Source organism: Oncorhynchus mykiss, chromosome 5 (genome assembly GCF_057628025.1).
Source record: "Oncorhynchus mykiss isolate SJ-2025 chromosome 5, ASM5762802v1, whole genome shotgun sequence".
NCBI classification, from domain to species: domain Eukaryota; kingdom Metazoa; phylum Chordata; class Actinopteri; order Salmoniformes; family Salmonidae; genus Oncorhynchus; species Oncorhynchus mykiss.
In genome coordinates, this window is record NC_143026.1 from 11,746,036 (window position 1) to 11,766,634 (window position 20,599).

The 20,599-nt window shown below is 40.7% G+C and overlaps 1 protein-coding gene and 1 long non-coding RNA gene across 2 annotated transcripts in view; both read right to left on the reverse strand.

The window, feature by feature from the left end:
- Positions 1–205: 205 nt before the first annotated feature.
- The window catches only part of LOC110523189 (ras-related protein Rab-3C), a 63,967-nt gene continuing 43,573 nt past the window's right edge, over positions 206–20,599 (reverse strand). Inside the window, exons 4-5 of the mRNA XM_021601665.3 lie at positions 4,970–5,094; positions 206–3,972 (exon numbers count right to left, since the gene is read on the reverse strand). Of these exons, the coding sequence (XP_021457340.1) occupies positions 3,782–3,972; positions 4,970–5,094 (316 nt within the window). The 3' untranslated portion in view covers positions 206–3,781. The remainder of the gene's footprint in view (positions 3,973–4,969; positions 5,095–20,599) is intronic.
- On the reverse strand, positions 11,408–16,627 carry LOC110523190 (uncharacterized). The gene is made up of 4 exons (XR_005051638.2): positions 15,980–16,627; positions 15,685–15,875; positions 15,517–15,575; positions 11,408–12,843 (listed from the first exon to the last, which is right to left on the reverse strand). It is a non-coding gene; the product is annotated as an uncharacterized LOC110523190 (long non-coding RNA).

The following is a 20,599-nucleotide window of genomic DNA, read 5'->3' on the forward strand; positions in this document are numbered from 1 at the left end:
ACTATGAAACTAAATTGGCAATAATATGGTGTAGGTACATTGCTTTCTTACTTCTTTCTCCAGCAGATGGCAGACTTACCGTGCCAGTTAGACAAAGAAACCATCTGGGTATGCCATACATTTTTATTTCCCCCAATCTTGAAACCATTGAAATTGTAACAAACTGCCCCCCCCCCCCCCCCCCCCAAAAAAAAATACACAAGAATACAATTGGTATATTTTTATTGTCATCTTGAAAACACCTGTGTAATACATCATGTCACATACACATAAAAGTAAATATCCAGCTCATGAGTAGTTCATACAAGGAAAATAGAATACTGTAGGTCACTATAATAGTACAATTATGTATTATCAGTTTAGGTCCATCTGAAGACTCAAAAGAGATACAGCAAACATTTTCTGTTACAGGATAGCTATTATACAAATCAAGAATTCAAAGAAACCACTTGACTTCTTTCTTTTTTACCAGACACGCCATTGACACGTTTTATTACTACCAGTGTGTCTCTACAGCCGAAGAGTCCGATTCAAACACTCCCAGCTACAGTACAGACATGTTGAGAACGTGTGAAAGAACAGCAGGAGAAAATGACATTTAGCAGTTGTATGGTGAATTTGTGAGAGGCTTTTGAGGGTTTGTTCACCGCTTGAATTCTAATTGTGTTAGGCTACATGGAGGAAAGGTCCCAGAGAATATTGGTGAGGTGAGCAGCTGGCGTTACGCTTGAACAGATGCGACGCCAGAATAGGGCAGGCTAGGATCTCTGAACTGGCTTCTCCACGTTCACAAAGCAGAAAATGCCAGACCGAGGAGCAGCGCACTACAAACAATTGTTTCAAAAAGGTGAAGGGAAAGTGACCTGCTGTCAAGGACACCGTACTGTACATAGTAGAGTGCCAATTAACCTAAGAGGGGTCAAGGGGGTCAACATTTGATCATTAGTGTGTTATCATTAGAGCCCCTGGTATACAGAGAAGTACGCTGTTTCTCTTTTTGTGTGTGTTATGAATGGAATGACAATGCCGTTTATGACTTATTCAATAACAAAGGCTAAAGTGACCTGTTATTAACCAGTTTGTCTTGTTTCTGTCCATACTGCATATACCGTAGTAAGGCTTCATCTCTGTCTCAATGTTTCACAGAAGCTGAACAGACAACACTTCAATATCTTGGGACCCGCATACTAAGAGGGCTGTTGTTACTGCACCAGAAAACACAATATAAAGCTGTACACATGCTGAAGTCTATAAAACAACAAATAGTATATATTTCATCAAGGAGGTGGATGAATGTACAAGGGGAGGCAGCCAATCACACATAGAATTCTCTCTCATTCACACGTACAGCATTCTCTCTACCACTTTGTCGACAACTGTCTTGGCAGCGGAACCATCTAGAGACGTTTCCCGTCTTTAGATAACAGTGTTGACATTGTGAGAAAATGACTTGGCTTTCTGACAGGCTGCATTTTCTCACTATCACACGTCACAATCATGCCCACTGGGGTTCAGTTGGGAAGACATCGGAACTTGCTTTCTCTTGTTCCACTATTAGGACTCGTCTTACGTTTTCTGCTACAAAAGTAGGAGACTTTCCACTACGTCCCTGGCCCATTGAACCCCTACTCACACACCACTCGTAAAAAGGAATTCAATCCTAACAGTTATGCATGGCACAGACTGATGGCTATTCACAGAGAAACAGGCTTTTAAAATATTGCACTTATTGGCCCATTGCACCTCAAGACGAGACCTGAAGGTGCACAAATACAATACAATAAGTATACCGATATAGATATATATAAATAGATCTTGCAAAATTTCATGCAAGTGTGCTGCTGAAAATTGTTTGCTACTGAAAATGCAACGATTCGGAGGCAGTTCGTTTTCACAAGTGCAACAATCGATTGCAGCATTTTCTACAAGACACTATTTGGCATGACACTTGGTCTAGCTAATAGTAACATACCCTTTTTCACAAAATAATCTCACAACACCTAAAAACAGCTTCCTTTATATTTGTTTTATAGCACATTGGCACGTAGGGGTCCATTTAGGATAACTGTCTCTGGTTTCTTCAAGGGAACTTTTCTATAACAATAGAAAAGTAACAGAGTCGAAAACAGAAGTAAAACATTACTGCAAGTACAGTAAATTAATGGTGAATAATGTCAGAAGGAGTGTCTCTAATAAAAAGTATTTGAGGTGAAGTCCAGAGAATGAGATGGTATGAATTATGGAAGTGGCTCCTTATTCATAATCCTGTAGTCAAGTCAGGTCAGACTTTTGAAATATTGATGCCGTGACTCACATCCCTGAAATAGTTGTCTGGGACCTCTCCTTGGGCTCTCTGTATGTCTCACAATGTCTCTCAATCTGTATTGTTCCAGGAACTGGCATTATTATGAGCTTTCTGCTGTTAATTTAGGACCATTTCATTAACAGTCGCAGCACTGGACCTAGCACTGCAGTACGGAACCCATTTGAGGACATCCGTAAACCCAGACTGAAACGTACGGCTGACAACTGAGAATGACCTACAATGGATTCCGCACTGCAGAAATGATTAGGTCTTAGTTACTCCAGATGACTGACCAGTTGGCAGTATTGCACAGACCATTGCTTGTACATAGATATAACATTGAGAAACTGTTCTCTGCACTCACAGATGCATACTGTTTTCAAACAACAGTCATCGGGTTAGTAATCATACCACTTTACAGCCACATTAAATGTACCACTAATTTAATGAAGTAAACTGTTAAATACCACACTGGCATTATTATCATGACTACCTACCTATCCTACAATATAGTACTGTACATGTTAGTATTAGACAACTGTTATACTATGGCAGCTAATCCACAGTCACTGAACAAACTACTTTATTAATATCCTGAGAATAAAGCCATGCATCTGTCTAACCACAGATAAATACATTGGTTCTAACCACAGATAAACACATTGGTTCTAACCACAGATAATCACATTGGTTCATTCTAACCTCGGATAATCACATTGGTTCATTCTAACCTCAGATAATCACATTGGTCCATTCTAACCACAGATAATCACATGGGTTTCACATCTAGTGTGGCGATGGAAAAAATATGAAACAATATACAAACAACTAACTGAAAGGCATCACTTTCGTAAGGTAGGTAATACTTTTTTACGGTAATGTTCAATGCTTAAAAGTGACACACACACACACACAGACACACACACACACACACACACACACACACACACACACACACACACACACACACACACACACACACACACACACACACACACACACACACACACACACACACACACACACACACACACACACAGTAGGAATAGTGGGAGGGAAGAAATACAGGATATGCAAGAGGGAACTGGCAACTTAACCATACACAGATCATCATGTCATTGACAGAGCATTCCATAAACAACACACTATTTTCTCTGGTTAATATAGTATATAGAAGATCCTGTATTTCTGTTTTATATAAATAAATAGATAAATGTACCGACTGACGTGGCATTAGTGATTCATGGTCATCGCATACTGACATGGCATTACTGTACATGTCTATTTTTCAGTTTTGTGAACGTACAACATATGTGTCAGACAATTTGAAACATAAAACAAATCTGAAAAAATGTACTAGGCACATCAGAAGTCAGATATGAAGAATAATACAATTTAAGGTATTACAGATCTACCTAAGGGATAATACAATATTTTGGCAATCTCATACGTCTTAGATTGTTGTCATTTTCCTGGTTAACAACCGCAGTTGGGCTGCTGCAAGGGAGGAGGGTTGTCAGTTAGCCTAGCATTGGACGTTCCTGTGGTGACAGACGGGTCAGTCTCTAAACTGTCGGACATCTTGTCGCATATGAGGTCGACGAGACGCTCAAATGTTTGTTTTACGTTGACATTGTCCTTGGCACTCGTCTCGAAGAACTCAAACCCTAAGAGATAGAAAGGGTCAGGCAGAGAAGGGAGATATCAGGGTTTTGTTTCTGCGTGCGTCTCTGTGTGCGTGCATTTTTGTGTGCGCGTGCGTGTATATTCAGTGACCTTTTTCGAAAATATTTAGACATGTATTATTATATTGCTTCACAGATTTCTTACCCTTCTGTGCTCTTTCCACCAATAAGAAAGAGGCTGAGTGCGGCGCTGTTCTGGAGTGTGTTGGTGTCAGCCAATTAGAAGTGTTTAATTATGGCCGAGCAATAGAGGAGCCTATTGAAGGCTCTAATTAATAATACATGGCAGAGGTGTGCTCAGGCTGTCTCATAAACCCATTATCATTCTGCATCATAAAAGCTAAACACCACATACACTTTTGCGTGACCTACAGTATATTGAACCTATCGTCGCTGTTTGATGAAAACCATTAACAACAATACAATTAGGAAAATTCAGAAGATATTTTGAAAAGAAAATCTTGGTCCTTAAGTAATGAAATGCTCAGAGTACATTAAGGGGAGTTACTGTTTTCAATAAATGTAAAATATTTTATGGAATTGCACCACCAGGAAATGTGTTGGAGTACCCCAGATTACTTCCTTGAACCCCGGGATAACTTCCTTAGACTTCCGGACTAGGTTTTGGGATGTGTACTAGATCCCTTTCTTGAAATTCGTTTTTTGGACCTTCCAGATCACTTTTTTTGCACACTCAGATTACTTTTTTGGACCCTTCTCAAATAACCCAGTAAAAAGTTTGTAATGTTATCATTAAAAGTTTACCATCAAATACTACATTAAATTGATGCAGACTAAATCTTACATTTCTACAAAATTAGACATGCCAGCTTGGACATTCTAATAAATCATCCACTGATATCAACATGACACTTACCCAACATATTTGAGTCAAACCTATTTCTCCAGACAGGGTTTGTCCCTTTCTGAGAGTACTGATTTGAGGAGGATATGATTGACAGCGAAGTTGTCCACTCACCAAGCTGTTCGGCCAGCATTCGACCACTATCCACTGACACCACTCTCTCCTCCTCCATGTCAGCCTTGTTCCCCGCCAGGATTACCTGGGCGTTGTCCCATGAGTACGTCTTAATCTGGGTTGACCTGTGATGGCACAGGAGAGAGACATTCAATCACTGAATCTCCAAAATTCCCATACATTTCCCAAATTCCCAAAATTGCATGGATTAAATTATTTTTTCCCTCATCAATCTACACACAATACCGCACAATGACAAAGTAAACAACGATTTTTGTCATTTTTGCAAATGTATAAAAAAACAACTGATATTTCACATTTACATAAGTATTCAGACCCTTTACTCAGTACTTTGTTGAAGCACCTTTGGCAGCGATTACAGCCTCGAGTCTTCTTGGATATGACGCTACAAGCTTGGCACACCTGTATTTGGGTAGATTCTCCCTTTCTTCTCTGCAGATCCTCTCAAGCTCTGTCAGGTTGGATGGGGAGCGTCGCTGCACAGCTATTTTCAGGTCTCTCCAGAGATGTTCGATCCGGGTCAAGTCCAGGCTCTGGCTGGGCCACTCAAGGACATTCAGAGACTTGTTGTGAAACCACTCCTGCGTTGTCTTGGCTGTGTGCTTAGGGTCATTGTTCTGTTGGAAGGTGAACCTTCGCCCCAGTCTGAGGTCCTGAGCACTCTGGAACAGGTTTTCATCAAAGTTCTCTCTGTACTTTGCTCCATTCCTCTTTCCCTCAATCTTGACAAGTCTCTCAGTCCCTGCCGCTGAAAAACATCCCCACAGCATGATGCTGCCACCACTGTGCTTCACCGTAGGGATGTGATTGGCAAGGTGATGAGCAGTGCCTGGTTTCCTCCAGAAGTGATGCTTGGCATTCAGGCTAAAGAGTTCAATGTTGGTTTAATCACATCAGAGAATCTTGTTTCTCATGGTCTGAGAGTCCTGTAGATGACCTTTGGCAAACTCCAAGCGGTCTGTCATGTGCCTTTTACTGAGGAGTGGCTTCCGTCTGGCCACTCTACCATAAAGGCCTGATTAGTGGAGTGCTGCAGAGATGGTTGTCCTTTTGGAAGGTTCTCCCATCTCCACAGAGGAACTCTGTCAGAGTGACCATTGTGTTCTTGCTAAGTTTGGCCGGGTGGCCAGGTCTCGGTAGAGTCTTGGTGGTTCCAAACTTCTTCCATTTAAGAATGATGGAGGCCATTGTGTTCTTCGGGACCTTCAATGCTGCAGAAATGTTTTGGTACCCTTCCCCAGATCTGTGCCTCGACATAATCCTGTCTCGGAGCTCTACGGAAAATTCCTTCGATCTCATGGCTTGGGTTTTACTCTGTAGAGTCAACTGTGGTTCCTTATATAGACAGATGTGTGCCTTTCCAAATCATGTCCAATCCATTTAATTTACCACAGGTAGACTCCAATCAAGTTGTAGAAACATCTCAAACAACCCGTTTCCACTTTGTCATTATGGGGTATTGTGTGTAGGTTGATGAGGAAAAACATGTATTTAATCAATTTTAGAATAAGGCTGTAACGTAACAAAATGTGGAAAATCTGAAGGGTTCGTAACACTTTCGGAATGCATGTATTTATATATACAGTACCAGTCAAACGTTTTGACACACCTACTCATTCAAGGGTTTTTCTTTATTTTTACTATTTTCTACATTGTAGAATAATAGTAAAGACGTCAAAACTATGAAATAACACATATGGTAACATGTAGTAACCAAAAAGTGTTTAACGAATCAAAATACATTTTATGTTCTTCAAATCAAAATACATTTTAGATTCTTTGACTTGATGATAGCTTTGCACACTCTTGGCATTCTCTCAACCAGCTTCATGTGGTAGTCACCTGGAATGCATTTCAATTAACAGGTATACCTTGTTAAAAGTTCATTTATGGAATTTATTTCCTTCTTAATGCGTTTGAGCCAATCAGTTGTGTTGTGATAAGGTAGGGGTGGTATACAGAAGATAGCCCTATTTGGTAAAAGACCAACTACATATTATGGCAAGAACAGCTCAAATAAGCAAAGAGAAATGACAGTCCATCATTATTTTAAGAAATTAAGGTCAGTCAATCCAGAACATTTCAAAAACTTTGAACGTTTTTCAAGTGCAGTGGCAAAATCCATCAAGCGCTATGATGAAACTAGCTCTCCTGAGGACCGCCACAGGAAAGGAAGATCCAGACTTACCTCTGCTGCAGAGGATAAACTCATTTGAGTTATTGCAGCCCAAATAAATGCTTCACAGAGACACATCTCAACATCAACTGTTCAGAGGAGACTGCGTGAATCAGGCCTTCATGGTCAAATTGCTGCAAAGAAACCACTACTAATGGACACCAATAATAAGAAGAGACTTGCTTGGGCCAAGAAACACGAGCAATGAACATGAGACCGATGGAAATCTGTCCTTCCGTCTGATGAGTACGATTTTGAGATTTTTGGTTCCAACCGCCATGTCTTTGTGAGACACAGAGTAGATGAATGGATGATCTACGCATGTATGATTCCCAACGTGAAGCATGGAGGTGAGATGGTGTGGAGGTGCTTTGCTGGTGACACTGTCAGTGATTTATTTAGAATTTGCTCCATTCCTCTTTCCCTCAATCTTGACAAGTTGTGAGTTCAAACCCCCGAGCTGACAAGGTACAAATCTGTCGTTCTGCCCCTGAACAGGCAGTTAACCCACTGTTCCCAGGCCGTCATTGAAAATAAGAATTTGTTCTTAACTGACTTGCCTGGTTAAATAAAGGTAAAATAAAAAATAAAAAATAAAAAAATTCAAGGCACACTTAACCAGCATCGCTACCACAGCATTCTGCAGCGATACGCCATCCCATCTGGTTTGCACTTAGTGGGACTATCATGTATTTTTCAACAGGACAATGACCCAACGCACCTCCAGAAGGTGTAAGGGCTATTTGACCAAGAAGGAGAGTGATGGAGTGCTTCATTAGATGACCTGACCTCCACAATCATCCGACCTCAACCCAATTGACATGGGTTGGGATGAGTTGTACCGCAGAGTGAAGGAAAATCAGCCAACAAGTGCTCAGCATATGTGGGAACTCCTTCAAGACTCTTGGAAAAGCATTCCTCATGAAGCTGGTTGAGAGAATGCCAAGAGTGTGCAAAGCTGTCATCAGACAAAGGGTGACTATTTTGAAGAATCTCAAATGCAAAATATATTTTGATTTGTTAAACACTTTATGGTTACTACATGATTCCATATATGTTATTTCATAGTTTTGATGTCTTCACTATTATTCTACAATGTATAAAATTGTTAAAATAAAGAAAAACTCTTGAATGAGTAGGTGTGTCCAAACTTTTGACTGGTATTCTAGATATAAGAAAAGGGGCAGCATAGAATCAGGGTGAAGACGAGGTCCTCGTGTTCTCTAGTCTGTAACAGGTTACTCCAGTGACAATAACACTTGGGATGTTCCATGTTGACTATTTCTTGTTCCCAGCATATTTCTGTTAGGCTAAGGATTATATTACCCCAACCTAGATTTGTCATTTTCAAAGTTTTCATAAACTAATGCCCAGAGGACGTTCTCCTCTGGTGGTGTCATAAAACCATTTGGGAATCACATTGAAACATTCTTTGATTAAAATGTTTTGATATCTGTGCTACTGGTCCCTCAAGCCCAATAAGGGACATAAACCTCACGTAAAACATTTTATACAGAACCCTTGAGGGTTTAATTACCTGAAAGTCTTGATTTTAAAAATGCACCAGCGACATAACTGAATCATTTAAAAGGTGCTTCAAAGATACCTTGGAAGTCACAGCGCTGTACTCTGATAAATAAACACTGTATTATATTCAAAATAAATACATATTATATATATTATTAAAACGTATTACAGAGCATTTTGTAACCTGGAGCCATGGCAACATCGTGGCTGCCGGGGAGAGGAATATGGTAGGGTACTATTATGGGCGTGAGGGTGAAGAGCAATACCGGCCCCAACTGTACACAACATAAACAACACAGAGCAAATGCTGTCTGCCCAGAGAGAGAGAGAGTGAGAGAGAGCAAGGATGGAGATAGAAAAGCAGGGTTAGAGATAGGGGGGAATCAAGATACATGCTGGTAGGAATCAAGAGACATGGGAGTAGGAATCAGGATACATGGGGGTAGGAAGCAGAATACATGGGGGTCGGAATATGGATACATGGGGGTAGGATTTGTGGGTAGGAATCAGGATACATGGGGATAGGAAGCAGGATACATGGGGGTAGGAATCAAGATACATGGGGGTAGGATTCAAGATACATAGGGGTAGGAATCAAGATATATGGAGGTAGGAAGCAGGATACATGGGGGTAGGAAGCAGGATACATGGGGGTAGGAATCAGGATACATGGGGGTAGGATTCAGGATACATGGGGGTAGGAAGCAGGATACATGGGGGTAGGAGGCAGGATACATGGGGGTAGGATTCAGGATACATGGGGGTAGGAAGCAGCATACATGGGGGTAGGATTCAGGATACATGGGGGTAGGATTCAGGATACATGGGGGTAGCAAGCAGGATACATGGGGGTAGGAAGCAGGATACATGGGGGTAGGATTCAGGATACATGGGGGTAGGATTCAGGATACATGGGGGTAGGAAGCAGGATACATGGGGGTAGGAAGCAGGATACATGCGGGTCAGGAATATGGATACATGGGGGTAGGAATGAAGATACATGGGGGTAGAATTTGTGGGTAGGAATCAGGATACATTGAGTAGGGCTCAGGATACATGGGGGTCGGAATATGGATACATGGGGGTAGGATTCAGGATACATAGGGGTAGGAATCAGGATACATGGGGGTATGATTCAGGATACATGGGGGTAAGAATCAGGCTACATGGGGGTAAGAATCAGGATACATGGGGGTAAGAATCAGGATACATGGGGGTAAGAATCAGGATACATGGGGGTATGATTCAGGATACATGGGGGTAAGAATCAGGATACATGGGGGTAGGATTCAGGATACACGGGGGTAGAATTTGTGGGTAGGAATCAGGATACATGGGGGTAAGAATCAGGATACATTGTGGTAATAATCAGAATACATGGGTTAGGAATCAAAATATATTGTGGTAATAATCAGGACACGTGTTCATATTATATACACTGTGCTATGTTAGAATGAGAAACCAGTAGACAGGGCAATGAATAGGGAGAGAGGGAGGGATAGAGAGAGGGAGGGATAGCGAAAGAGAGGTAGTGATGGAGAGAGGAAGGGATAGAGGGGGGGGCGAAAGAGAGGCAGGGGGCGAAAGAGAGGGAGGAGAAGTGTGTTAGGTTGGGATGAGCGAGAGAGACAGAGAAGGAAGGAGAGCGAAAAGGTAAAGATGGAGAGTGAGAGAAGTGGGTGGAGGTAGAGAAACCATCCACAGGGTGGGTTCATATTAAGACTGACAGACAGATAAATTAGAAAAGAAGGAGGGGAAGAGGTTGTGTGTTGAAGAGAGAAAAAGATGACTTAGCATTTACATTTCTTGTTATGAAACTCATAATTGGACTTAATCAATACTCAACGCTCTTCCCTTTCTCTTGGTTCATTGATTCTGTCCCTGATGGTACCATATTCCAAATATAGTGCACTTCCTTTGGCCTAAGGGCCCTGGTCAAAGGTAGGCAACTAGATAGGGATTAGGGTGCCATTTGGGACTTAATCATAGGACTGAACAAGTCTGTTGTTTTACCCAATTATTCATTACTAGAAACTCATAGTTAATTTTTTTTGCTGAGTCCATTGGGTCAATGCGATTATGATGGATTGCATTGCTATAGTGTTGCACTGTGTGCAAATATAGATATTTTTTGGGGACCAGAAGAACACTATTCCTTATTTAGCACTCTAAAAAGTGTTTGTTGCCATGTATTTGGATTATTAAAAAACCAACTCTGTAAACCGTGTGGAGCTTTTCTCACAGTTAAGCCATGAGTTCATTGACGCGAAGGAGACTTTAGCATTTATATCAGAAAGTCTTCAAATAGCAGCATTCTCTCCAATGGTTTTAGAAATGCCAAGGAGTCTTCCCCAATCCCAATACTTATGTCATTTACTTTCTTTGTCTCCTTTCCTGAGTGAGCCAATACATGAAACCAACGGTCAGTTAGAATTTCCACAATATTTCACCTATCCATTAGGGCTTGCATAGTTACAGTATAACCATGTAACCGACGGTTATGGATGAAGACCGTCACGGTGCAACGAACCGCTGGGGTTGAGTTCGTTTTTGTGTTAACATGGACTCTTAACGTGATGAAAGTTTGTCACTCCTTGCTGAAACAAGCAAGATATTGGAGCAAACAAGTTTCGGTTGCCTAGACAACCCCCCACCCCCACCCCCCACAATGCAGCAAAAGCACATATAACACATGTAGCCAGGAGAGGAGAAAATGTGTGTAAAAAAAAAAGTTTTTATTTTGTTTTAGTTTTTTGCTATTCCAACGGTTATTGCAGAGACTGCAGTCATTTGTCTGGCCAATTACCATTATCCAAAATTCCAGCAGCAATCCATTGTTTGGTTTTGTTTACTTGGACAGTGTTTCTAAACTTTTTTAGCAAGTGTGGCACAAACCCAGCGCAAGTCAACAATGCAAGTCAACGGCTCTAGCCTTTTCGGGGCTGTCATGCCAAATAATGTCCCCCCGGGCCAAAAAGTGTCCTCCTCTGCGTCACAATGGGATTCAGTTAGCTATTAGCGTCCATTGCGATATCAACGGTGTGATGACATAATGATTAGAATCTTGGAGATCATTATAGTCTAAATGACTTTCTTTTCATCATCACTATGCAAACAAGGCTGATTTCCGTGACAATGTTGCTGTTTAAACAAGTTTTGTTAAGCTAATAAAATGAAAATATGAAAATATCACTTTTAACTACTTTTAGGTACCTTGTTAACATTACAACATGAAATCCATATCTTAAACGTTACTACGTTTCGGAAATGGCAAAGAAAACGTGTAATCCGCTTGACACATTAAAGTTACAGATCCCAAAACCAGATAATTTCCACTCCATTCATATGCAAATCCATTTGATTCATACACTGGCTTGTCTGGCTGCCATGTTTTAATTTCAACCTGCCCTTCCCTTATCTACACTGAAATAATAGAATTTCAGTAGTCCTCTATTATGATATATATATTTTTGTATATCGCATAGCTCATTAGTACATCCTTGTGGTTGAATATATATGCATTTATTGTAGGTTCTAGGGTACAACAATGAATAATGTGGAAGAAATAGGATACCTTTCAATTTACAATAACGAACACCTTGTGAAACACCAATATTTAAGATTTGAATACATAAACTTCCATAGTTTTTGGTATAGTTGTGTCATTAACTTATTTTCACTGATTTTTTGTACACTCACATGGCATTCATAGACTAAAATACTGAATTCTGGTGTGTGGAATAAAGAGGAGGTGGTTGCTGTGTGGGTGGGAGATTCTGCCTGTCACTTCTCAACAGGCAGCCAGTCCCAGAAGGGGGACTTGAAGAGGGAGACTGCAAAGACCAGGCACTGCTGCTCTCTTTGTTCTGAGTGTTTGCAGTGCTAGTGTTTTTAGTTAATCCGTGTATCTCACATATTATGAGCCCAGTAAACTTTCTTAGCAGATAATGACAACATGACAATAACAGTAGCTGTAGATGATGTAATGGAAAGTTGGAGGGTGTTTGGTAATGGAGAACATCAGGTGGATCCACATCTGGGTGTTGGGCAGAACCTCTAGGTCCTGGAGAACAGGAGCAGAGTTAACAGGTCCTGGAGAACAGGAGCAGAGTTAACAGGTCCTGGAGAACAGGAGCAGAGTTAACAGGTCCTGGAGAACAGGAGCAGAGTTAGAGGGGACAGGGTAGGAGACAGGGAGGTAAACAAGCAAACACACAGGTTACACTTTACAGTGAGAAAATTTGATGGATTAGTGCAGTGTTATAAAAGGGAGATACAGTTGAAGAGGGAAGTTTACATACACTTAGGTTGGAGTCATTAAAACTTGTTTTTTCAACCACTCCACAAATTTCTTGTTAACAAAGTATATTTTTGGCAAGTCAGTTAGGATGTGCATGACACATGTCATTTTTCCAACAATTGTTTACAGACAGATAATTTCACTTATAATTCACTGCATCACAATTCCAGTGGGTTTACATACACTAAGTTGACACTGCCTTTAAACAGCTTGGAAAATTCCAGAAAATTATGTCATGGCTTTAGAAGCTTCTGATAGGCTAATTGAGTTTGAGTTTATTTTTACAGGGACATTGCACATTAATCAACGTTTCAGTAAAAGTGCCGGTTTTAGCCAGCCGGCTCATTTTCAACCGCAGTGCCTGGGCAAGTTATTAAAAACAATTACAATATATACAATCATTAGTAGAGAGCACACGCAGAGCAACATAGGACAAGCGGGACATAGCATACAGACAGAGCAACATAGAACAAAAAGCAGCAAGACAACATTCATAAAAGCAACAAAGTGTTTCCACACCTCACAAGCTACAGACAACAGATAACATGGAAAGCGGCAACACACAGCTAGGGACCATGTTCACAAACCTGATTGACCTTTAGCCATGTCTTCATGCATTTTGTGAAAGTGTGATATGTGGTGCAGTTATGTGTGTCTGATGGCAGTGTATTCCAGACATGGGAAGCTCTCACAGAGAAAGCGGATTTACTAAAGGTGCTTTTCCTTAAGGGAACTATACAGTCACCTCTCATGGCAGACCTTGTGGATCTGCTGCCATATGTTTGGGTTTTCTGTTTAACAAAAATACTTAATTTGTGTCAATTGGAGGTGTACCTGTGGATGTATTTCAAGGCCTACCTTAAAACTCAGTGCCTCTTTGCATGACATCATGGGAAAATCAAAAGAAATCAGCCAAGACCTCAGAAAAGAAATTGGAGACCTCCAAAAGTCTGGTTCATCCTTGGGAGCAATTTCCAAACGCCTGAAGGTACCATGGGACCATGCAGCCGTCATACCTCTCAGGAAGGAGATGCGTTCTGTCTCTTAGAGATGAACGTACTTTGGTGCAAAAAGTGGAAATCAATCCCAGAACAACAGCATAGGACCTTGTGAAGATGCAAGAGGAAATAGGTACAAAAGTATCTATATCCACAGTAAAACGAGTCCTATATCGACATAACCTGAAAGGCCGCTTAGCAAGGAAGAAGCCACTGCTCCAAAACAGCCATAAAAAGCCAGACTACGGTTTGCAACTGCACAAGGGGACAACGATTGTACTTTATGGAGAAATGTCCTCTGGTCTGATGAAACAAAAATAGAACTGTTTGGCCATAATGACCAGTTATGTTTGGAGGAAAAAGGGGGAGGCTTGCAAGCTGAAGAACACCATCCCAACCGTGAAGCACGGGGGAGGAAGCATCATGTTGTGGGGGTGCTTTGCTGCAGGAGGGACTGGTGCACTTCACAAAATAGATGGCATCATGAGGCAAGACAATTACGTGCATATATTGAAGCAACATCTCAAGACATCAGTCAGGAAGTTAAAGCTTGGTTGCAAATGGGTCTTCCAAATGGACAATGACCCCAAACATACTTCCAAAGTTGTGGCAAAGTGGCTTAAGGACAACAAAGTCAAGGTATTGGAGTGGCCATCACAAAGCCCTGACCTCAATCCTATAGAAAATGTGTGGGCAGAACTGAAAAAGCGTGTGCGAGCAAGGAGGCCTACAAACCTGATTCAGTTACACCAGCTCTGTCAGGAGGAATAGGCCAAAATTCACCCAACTTATTGTGGGAAGCTTGTGAAAGGCTACCCGAAACATTTGACCTAAGTTAAACAATTTAAAGGCAATGCTACCAAATAGTAATTGATTGTCTGTAAACTTCTGACCTACTGGGAATGTGATGAAAGAAAAAAAAGCGGAAATAAATCACTCTACTATTATTCTGACATTTCACATTCTTAAAATAAAGTGGTGATCCGTATTTGGCTAAGTTGTATGTAAACTTCCGACTTCAACTGTATGTACTTTTCAACACATTTGGAAGGTACAGCCTCTTGCTGGTCCCCCTCTGACTCAGAGCACAGAGAATCAGACTGAACCGAATTCACTGGTTCTGGTGGATGGGATTACTCCTACTTTACAAGTTACCTCGACTAACCTGAACCCCCGCACATTGACTCGGTACCGGTACCCCCTGTATACAGCCTCGTTATTGTTATGTCATTTCCTTGAGTTGCTTTTTAATTTAATTTTAAAAATGTACTTTAGTTTATTTAGTAAATATTTTATTAACTCTATTTCTTGAACTGCATTATCGGTTAAGGGCTTGTAAAGTAAACATTTCATGGTAAGGTCTACCTACACCTGTTGAATTTGGAGCATGCGACAAATACAATTTGATTTGACAGTTGCTAGTCCTAAAGTCATGTGGATAGGTTAATTGAAGAGGTACATTTTTGTAAGCTCAGCATAACTACAATTTCTTGCTTTCTTAAATGTCAACCATAGCTTAACATACTTTGGGCTTCACTGAAGTGTAGGGTGTCAGTGTTTTCAGTTGCTTCCACTGAGGTAACCCTAGGAAGACAAAGAGAAACATATCAGTGTTAGGGAAACTAAAACTAACTTCAGGTTATTTTGTGTGCAAATGCAAATAGTTATTATCTGAGATTTATTTTATATTAACTTTAACAGATGGTGACCTCAGCTAGGAGGTGAAAGAGCAGCAAGGTTTCCCAGGTCTCGCCTTCCTTTCATCCTTCTTCCAAACCAAGTCATTTGCCCGAATGTCGTAGCACTTGGTCCCCTTCTTGATTCTTCTCCGGTAGCTCTCCTTCTGTTTCTCCTGCGCCTTGTCCATGTTCAGTCTCACCTTGACTGATAACAGGAATAAATGCAATTATATTTCATATTACAAATACATTTCTTACATATCTCTTGGAGGGCCAGAACATACATTTACAGCAGATAATCATTTTTACCTGGTCAAAAACCTCCACCTCCTCAGTCCGTGCCTGAAGGGGGTCCTCGAAGGCGTTCTGATCTGGTTCAACAACTTCCACCACCTCAGGTGGAGTTTCAGTGATCTGAAAGTACTGTCGCGGAAAATGCTATCCCGTGTTTTACTGCTTAAAGTATAGTCTCTTGTTATATGCTAGTGTTTTTTGTAACCTGATACAAACGTGTCTTGGTGTGACATAGTCATAAGACTGTCCTTACAGCTAAGAGACGTTTGGGTGCAACCGCAGCATGTGAAATCCTGTGGGTTTACTATCAACAGGAAGTCACTTGTATGGAACCTTGCAGAAAGGAGTACAATATAGTGTTGTTGTGAATGCAGTTAGACGGTTGAGCCCTCGGGCTATCAACCTTGTGCCATTTTAAGTTTACACAGACAACAAATGACCTTTTCCACATCATAGAAAATCCTGTTGTGCACATTGTCTTTGTTGAAGCAAAGACACCCCTAGTTAGAAACTTTGTTGTAGCAGAGTTATTTCTGTATAGGGGTAATTCTAGGGCAACCATCCTGTTGAAGCAGGGTGACCCTGTAGGAGCAGGGGACATCTCAGATTGGGATCTTTTTTTGAAGCAGAAGTATCCTGGTTAGCGACCGTGGTTGTGTTTCTCTGTTGAAACAGAGAAGCAGCCATGGGATGATATGACACGGTTACGAGTTATGTGATTCCAGGGCACAATCCTGAGATATAAAACATATTCCTGCAGATAAAAAAAATATAAACAAATTTAAAGAAAAAGAATGTGTAAAAAAATATATATAAACATTGTAAAATCAAATGTATTAATCAGTGTACTTGTAAAACAGTTGGTTATGATTGGGAAACCAGCTATAAATGTAAACCCTACACGGAAATGTGCATAGGAGGAACTACCTTGTGGATACAAGATTTATAATTACATAGTGCAAAAAACATTTTGATGGAGGAGAAATACTATTTTCAAATTATAAGAAAGGTAGACGTTCCTAACCAAATACTGTTTGTTTTGTGTTTGTTTTTGTTTCCTGGGTGTGTGTATTGACCAGAGATTTACATTATGGACGCACGATGGACGCTATCAGCACGACTGGCTGCACTGTGTGATCGAATAAAGGAACACATATTCTCCAGTAGTAAATTGGCAGATGTTCCAGTATTGGTTCGATTACAAGGTATTAAAACCATTACCAATTAGGCACATACCATAACTACTCTCCAGGGAAGTGGGTATCACTACTTTAGATAATAGTTTAATTGGCATATTTTAGAGCGGTGAATGAGTAAATCTAAACTCTTTGGCCACGGTCAGGAAGAGGTAAACTATAGCAAAACCATAGGAAAGGAAGCACAAAGATATTCTACCAATTTGGCTTGAATATGAAAAAATCCAACCATGGATAAAATTGGGCAGCATCTCCCTGCTGACTGGAAATATGCGAGAGTGGATTCAAATTCTTTGCTTTAACTAATTATGGCAATTTTTTAGTTACACTATGAACCGCATAGCATATCATTACAGCAGTATGTACCGGTAATAACTGTTAGCTAGCTACCTAACGTTAGTTGGCTACTAATATATCGAACTTGTCAGTATATTAGCTATGCTATCCAACGTTTATTGACATGATTATTCACATCATTCTTAGCTTATCTAAATGGTATATAACATGAAAAAAGCCTAACCAGCTCTGCTAGGGTGGGTAAATGGTCAAAGTGAGGATGTGTTCTCTTATTTGTGTCTGGAAGTAGCAAGCAAGCTAGCCAACTTTAGCAAGTTAGCTTGGGTGCTTGACTGCTTTTGTGAAGTCAGAGAGCTTGGATCAACCCTGCTCCTTGGCCAGAGAGGGCAGTGTGTGCTCTAAACAGTCTGAATTTCCAAAGCACACAAAGTAGTAAATGTCAAACTATTATTTGTTATTCTAACAAGCTAGCAAGAGGCCGCATAGCAACAGCATCAACTTTTGGTACACATGCAAAGCTCAAAATCAAGGTTACCATTTGGTTGCAATATACTAAAATGAACTAATAGTATATAGTATGAAGTATATACTCATTAAGCATATAGTATATAGTATATTAGTATCTGCATTTGAACACAGCTTGGGTATGTGAGTATATTGATTGAATGTGTACATCTGCTTTGATGGCAGCTTTGAAACCTGTTATCAGCATGGAAATTGCGGCGGTAGCGGAAATCTACCGAAGCGCAGTGTGTGGGGCCATTCGTCATTCGAAAAGTGAGTTTAGAGTGTCACACCCTGATCTGTTTCACAGGTCTTTGTGATTGTCCCCACCCCCATCCAGGTGTCGTCCAGCTTCCCCATTATCCCGTGTATTTATACCTGTGTTCTCTGTTTGTGCGCTGCCAGTTCGTTTTGTTCATTCATACCTACCAGCGTTTCCCCCCTTGCTCCTGTCCTGTCTATAGTGCCTGTTTTTTAGTCTTCCCGGTTTTGACCGTTCTGCCCACACCTGACCCTGAGCATGCCTGCCGTTTTGTACCTTACCCCACCTTACTGGATTATTGACCTCTGCCTGTCCTGACCCTGAGCCTGTCTGCCATCCTGTACCTTTGCCCCTCTACTCTGGATTACCGACCTCTGCCTGACCTGACTCTGAGCCTGCTTGCCGTCCTGTACCTTTGCCCCTCTACTCTGGATTACCGACCTCTGCCTGACCTGACTCTGAGCCTGCTTGCCGCCGTGTACCTTTGCCCCTCTACTCTGGATTACCGACTTCTGCCTGACCTGACTCTGAGCCTGTCTGCCGTCCTGTACCTTTGCCCCTCTACTCTGGATTACCGACCTCTGCCTGACCTGACTCTGAGCCTGTCTGCTGTCCTGTACCTTTGACTGCCTGTGTTCGAATTAATAAACTTTTGTTACTTTGACATTGTCTGCACCCGGGTCTTACCTTCATATGTGATAGTTGGGCAATATTTGTTAAATTTATGACAGGAAAGTATGGGGAATTCACTTACCCTAATCAATGAAACTATAAATGCTTATGGGATTTTCTCAGTCCGGTTAATACATTTAAATAAAATAGCCCATACGGATCGCAGTGCCGCAGTGCCAGCTGTGCCACCAGAGACTCTGGGTTCGAGCCCAGGCTCTGTCCGGGAGGTCCATGGGGCGATGCACAATTGGCCTAGCGTCGTCCGGGTTAGGGATGGTTTGGCCGGTAGGGATATCCTTGTCTCACCGCGCTATATCAGGCTGTAACAGGCGCAGTGGGACATTTGAAGCAGAGGTCTGAATAGTTCAATCGGAAACGTTCTTTGACAGTTTCTGGTTATTGTTGCTGAGTTTTGTAGTTTAGGTAACACCAGTGAATTAGAGCCGAGTTAGAGTCGGGTTAGAGCCGAGGTATCTTGAAAGAGGTACACAAATTGAATTTTCCGAAGTTATATTTTCTGAGTTTTAATTGAACATGTGTACTCTTTTGATAAGGAATGTACTGAAGAAACTGTACCCTTGAATATGAAATGTATGACATGTATAAAATGTATGACATGTTTGACTGTTTTTAAATAATTAATCTAATACAGAAAGAAACACATATTTGAAGGGTTTGAATGACCTCTGACCTCTGTCCGGACTTTCTAGTGTGGTTTGATCACCCTCACTGGAAAGCCGAGAGATTGTTGGTTGATGATTTAAGGTAATTTGTAATATTGAATTTAAGGTAATTTATAATACTGATAATTACAGAGAAGTTTATAATTAATAGTTATATGTGTGAAATCAGACCACGAGAAGGACAGAATTGTCTCTAGTCTATTTTTCTATTGCTTGAATCAGGTTGTGGGTATAATTTTCTTTCTTTATGGAGTTATTATGGGTAGTGATTCTAATTCGATTTTGTTATTTACATTTTTTTGTTTTAATTCTTAACCTGTAGTGTTGTTGTTTTTTACACAGTCACAATGTCAATCATGTGTCAAAATGGGGGAATTACCATTCTTGAGGTTTTCGGATTGAAGTTTACACACCTTGAGTGATATGTAGGTATGTATTGAGTGATATATGAAGGAGTGTATTGTTGTGTTGTTTGTTCTGTTTTGTTTAGATAAATCTCACCAGATTGGGTCTGCTGGATGATCTGAATAATTTCCTGATCCTATGATTCTGCAATGAGGTTGCCAGTGTGATAAGGGGAGTATAACCAATTTGGAAAAATTGTTTCAACAGAATGTGTTGTAATTCTCTTTGACATTTGTTTTAGAGATTTGTGTTAATAATACTGGTCCGAAGTAATAACTTGGTAATAACTTCATAATAACTTTGGATTAATATTATTAACTAAAACGTCTAAAATTGTTATTTTGGGGTATCAGGTTGATTGAGGAGATTTACACCATGCTAAATGTATAGTTATTTAGACTAAGAATGCATTGAGATACCGATCTGTCATTAACATGTCACTCACAACAGTGCAAGACAGGGATAAACGGGGGCTGTAATAATAAAAAGTTAATACTGGTAATAAGTAGTACAAACTGTCTATATATGATCCCGTTTTTATATTTATATTCTAACTGTATTGGTGTGTGCCAAGTTGATGGTCATGAATTTAAGTAATAGACTCAACGTGGAGCAC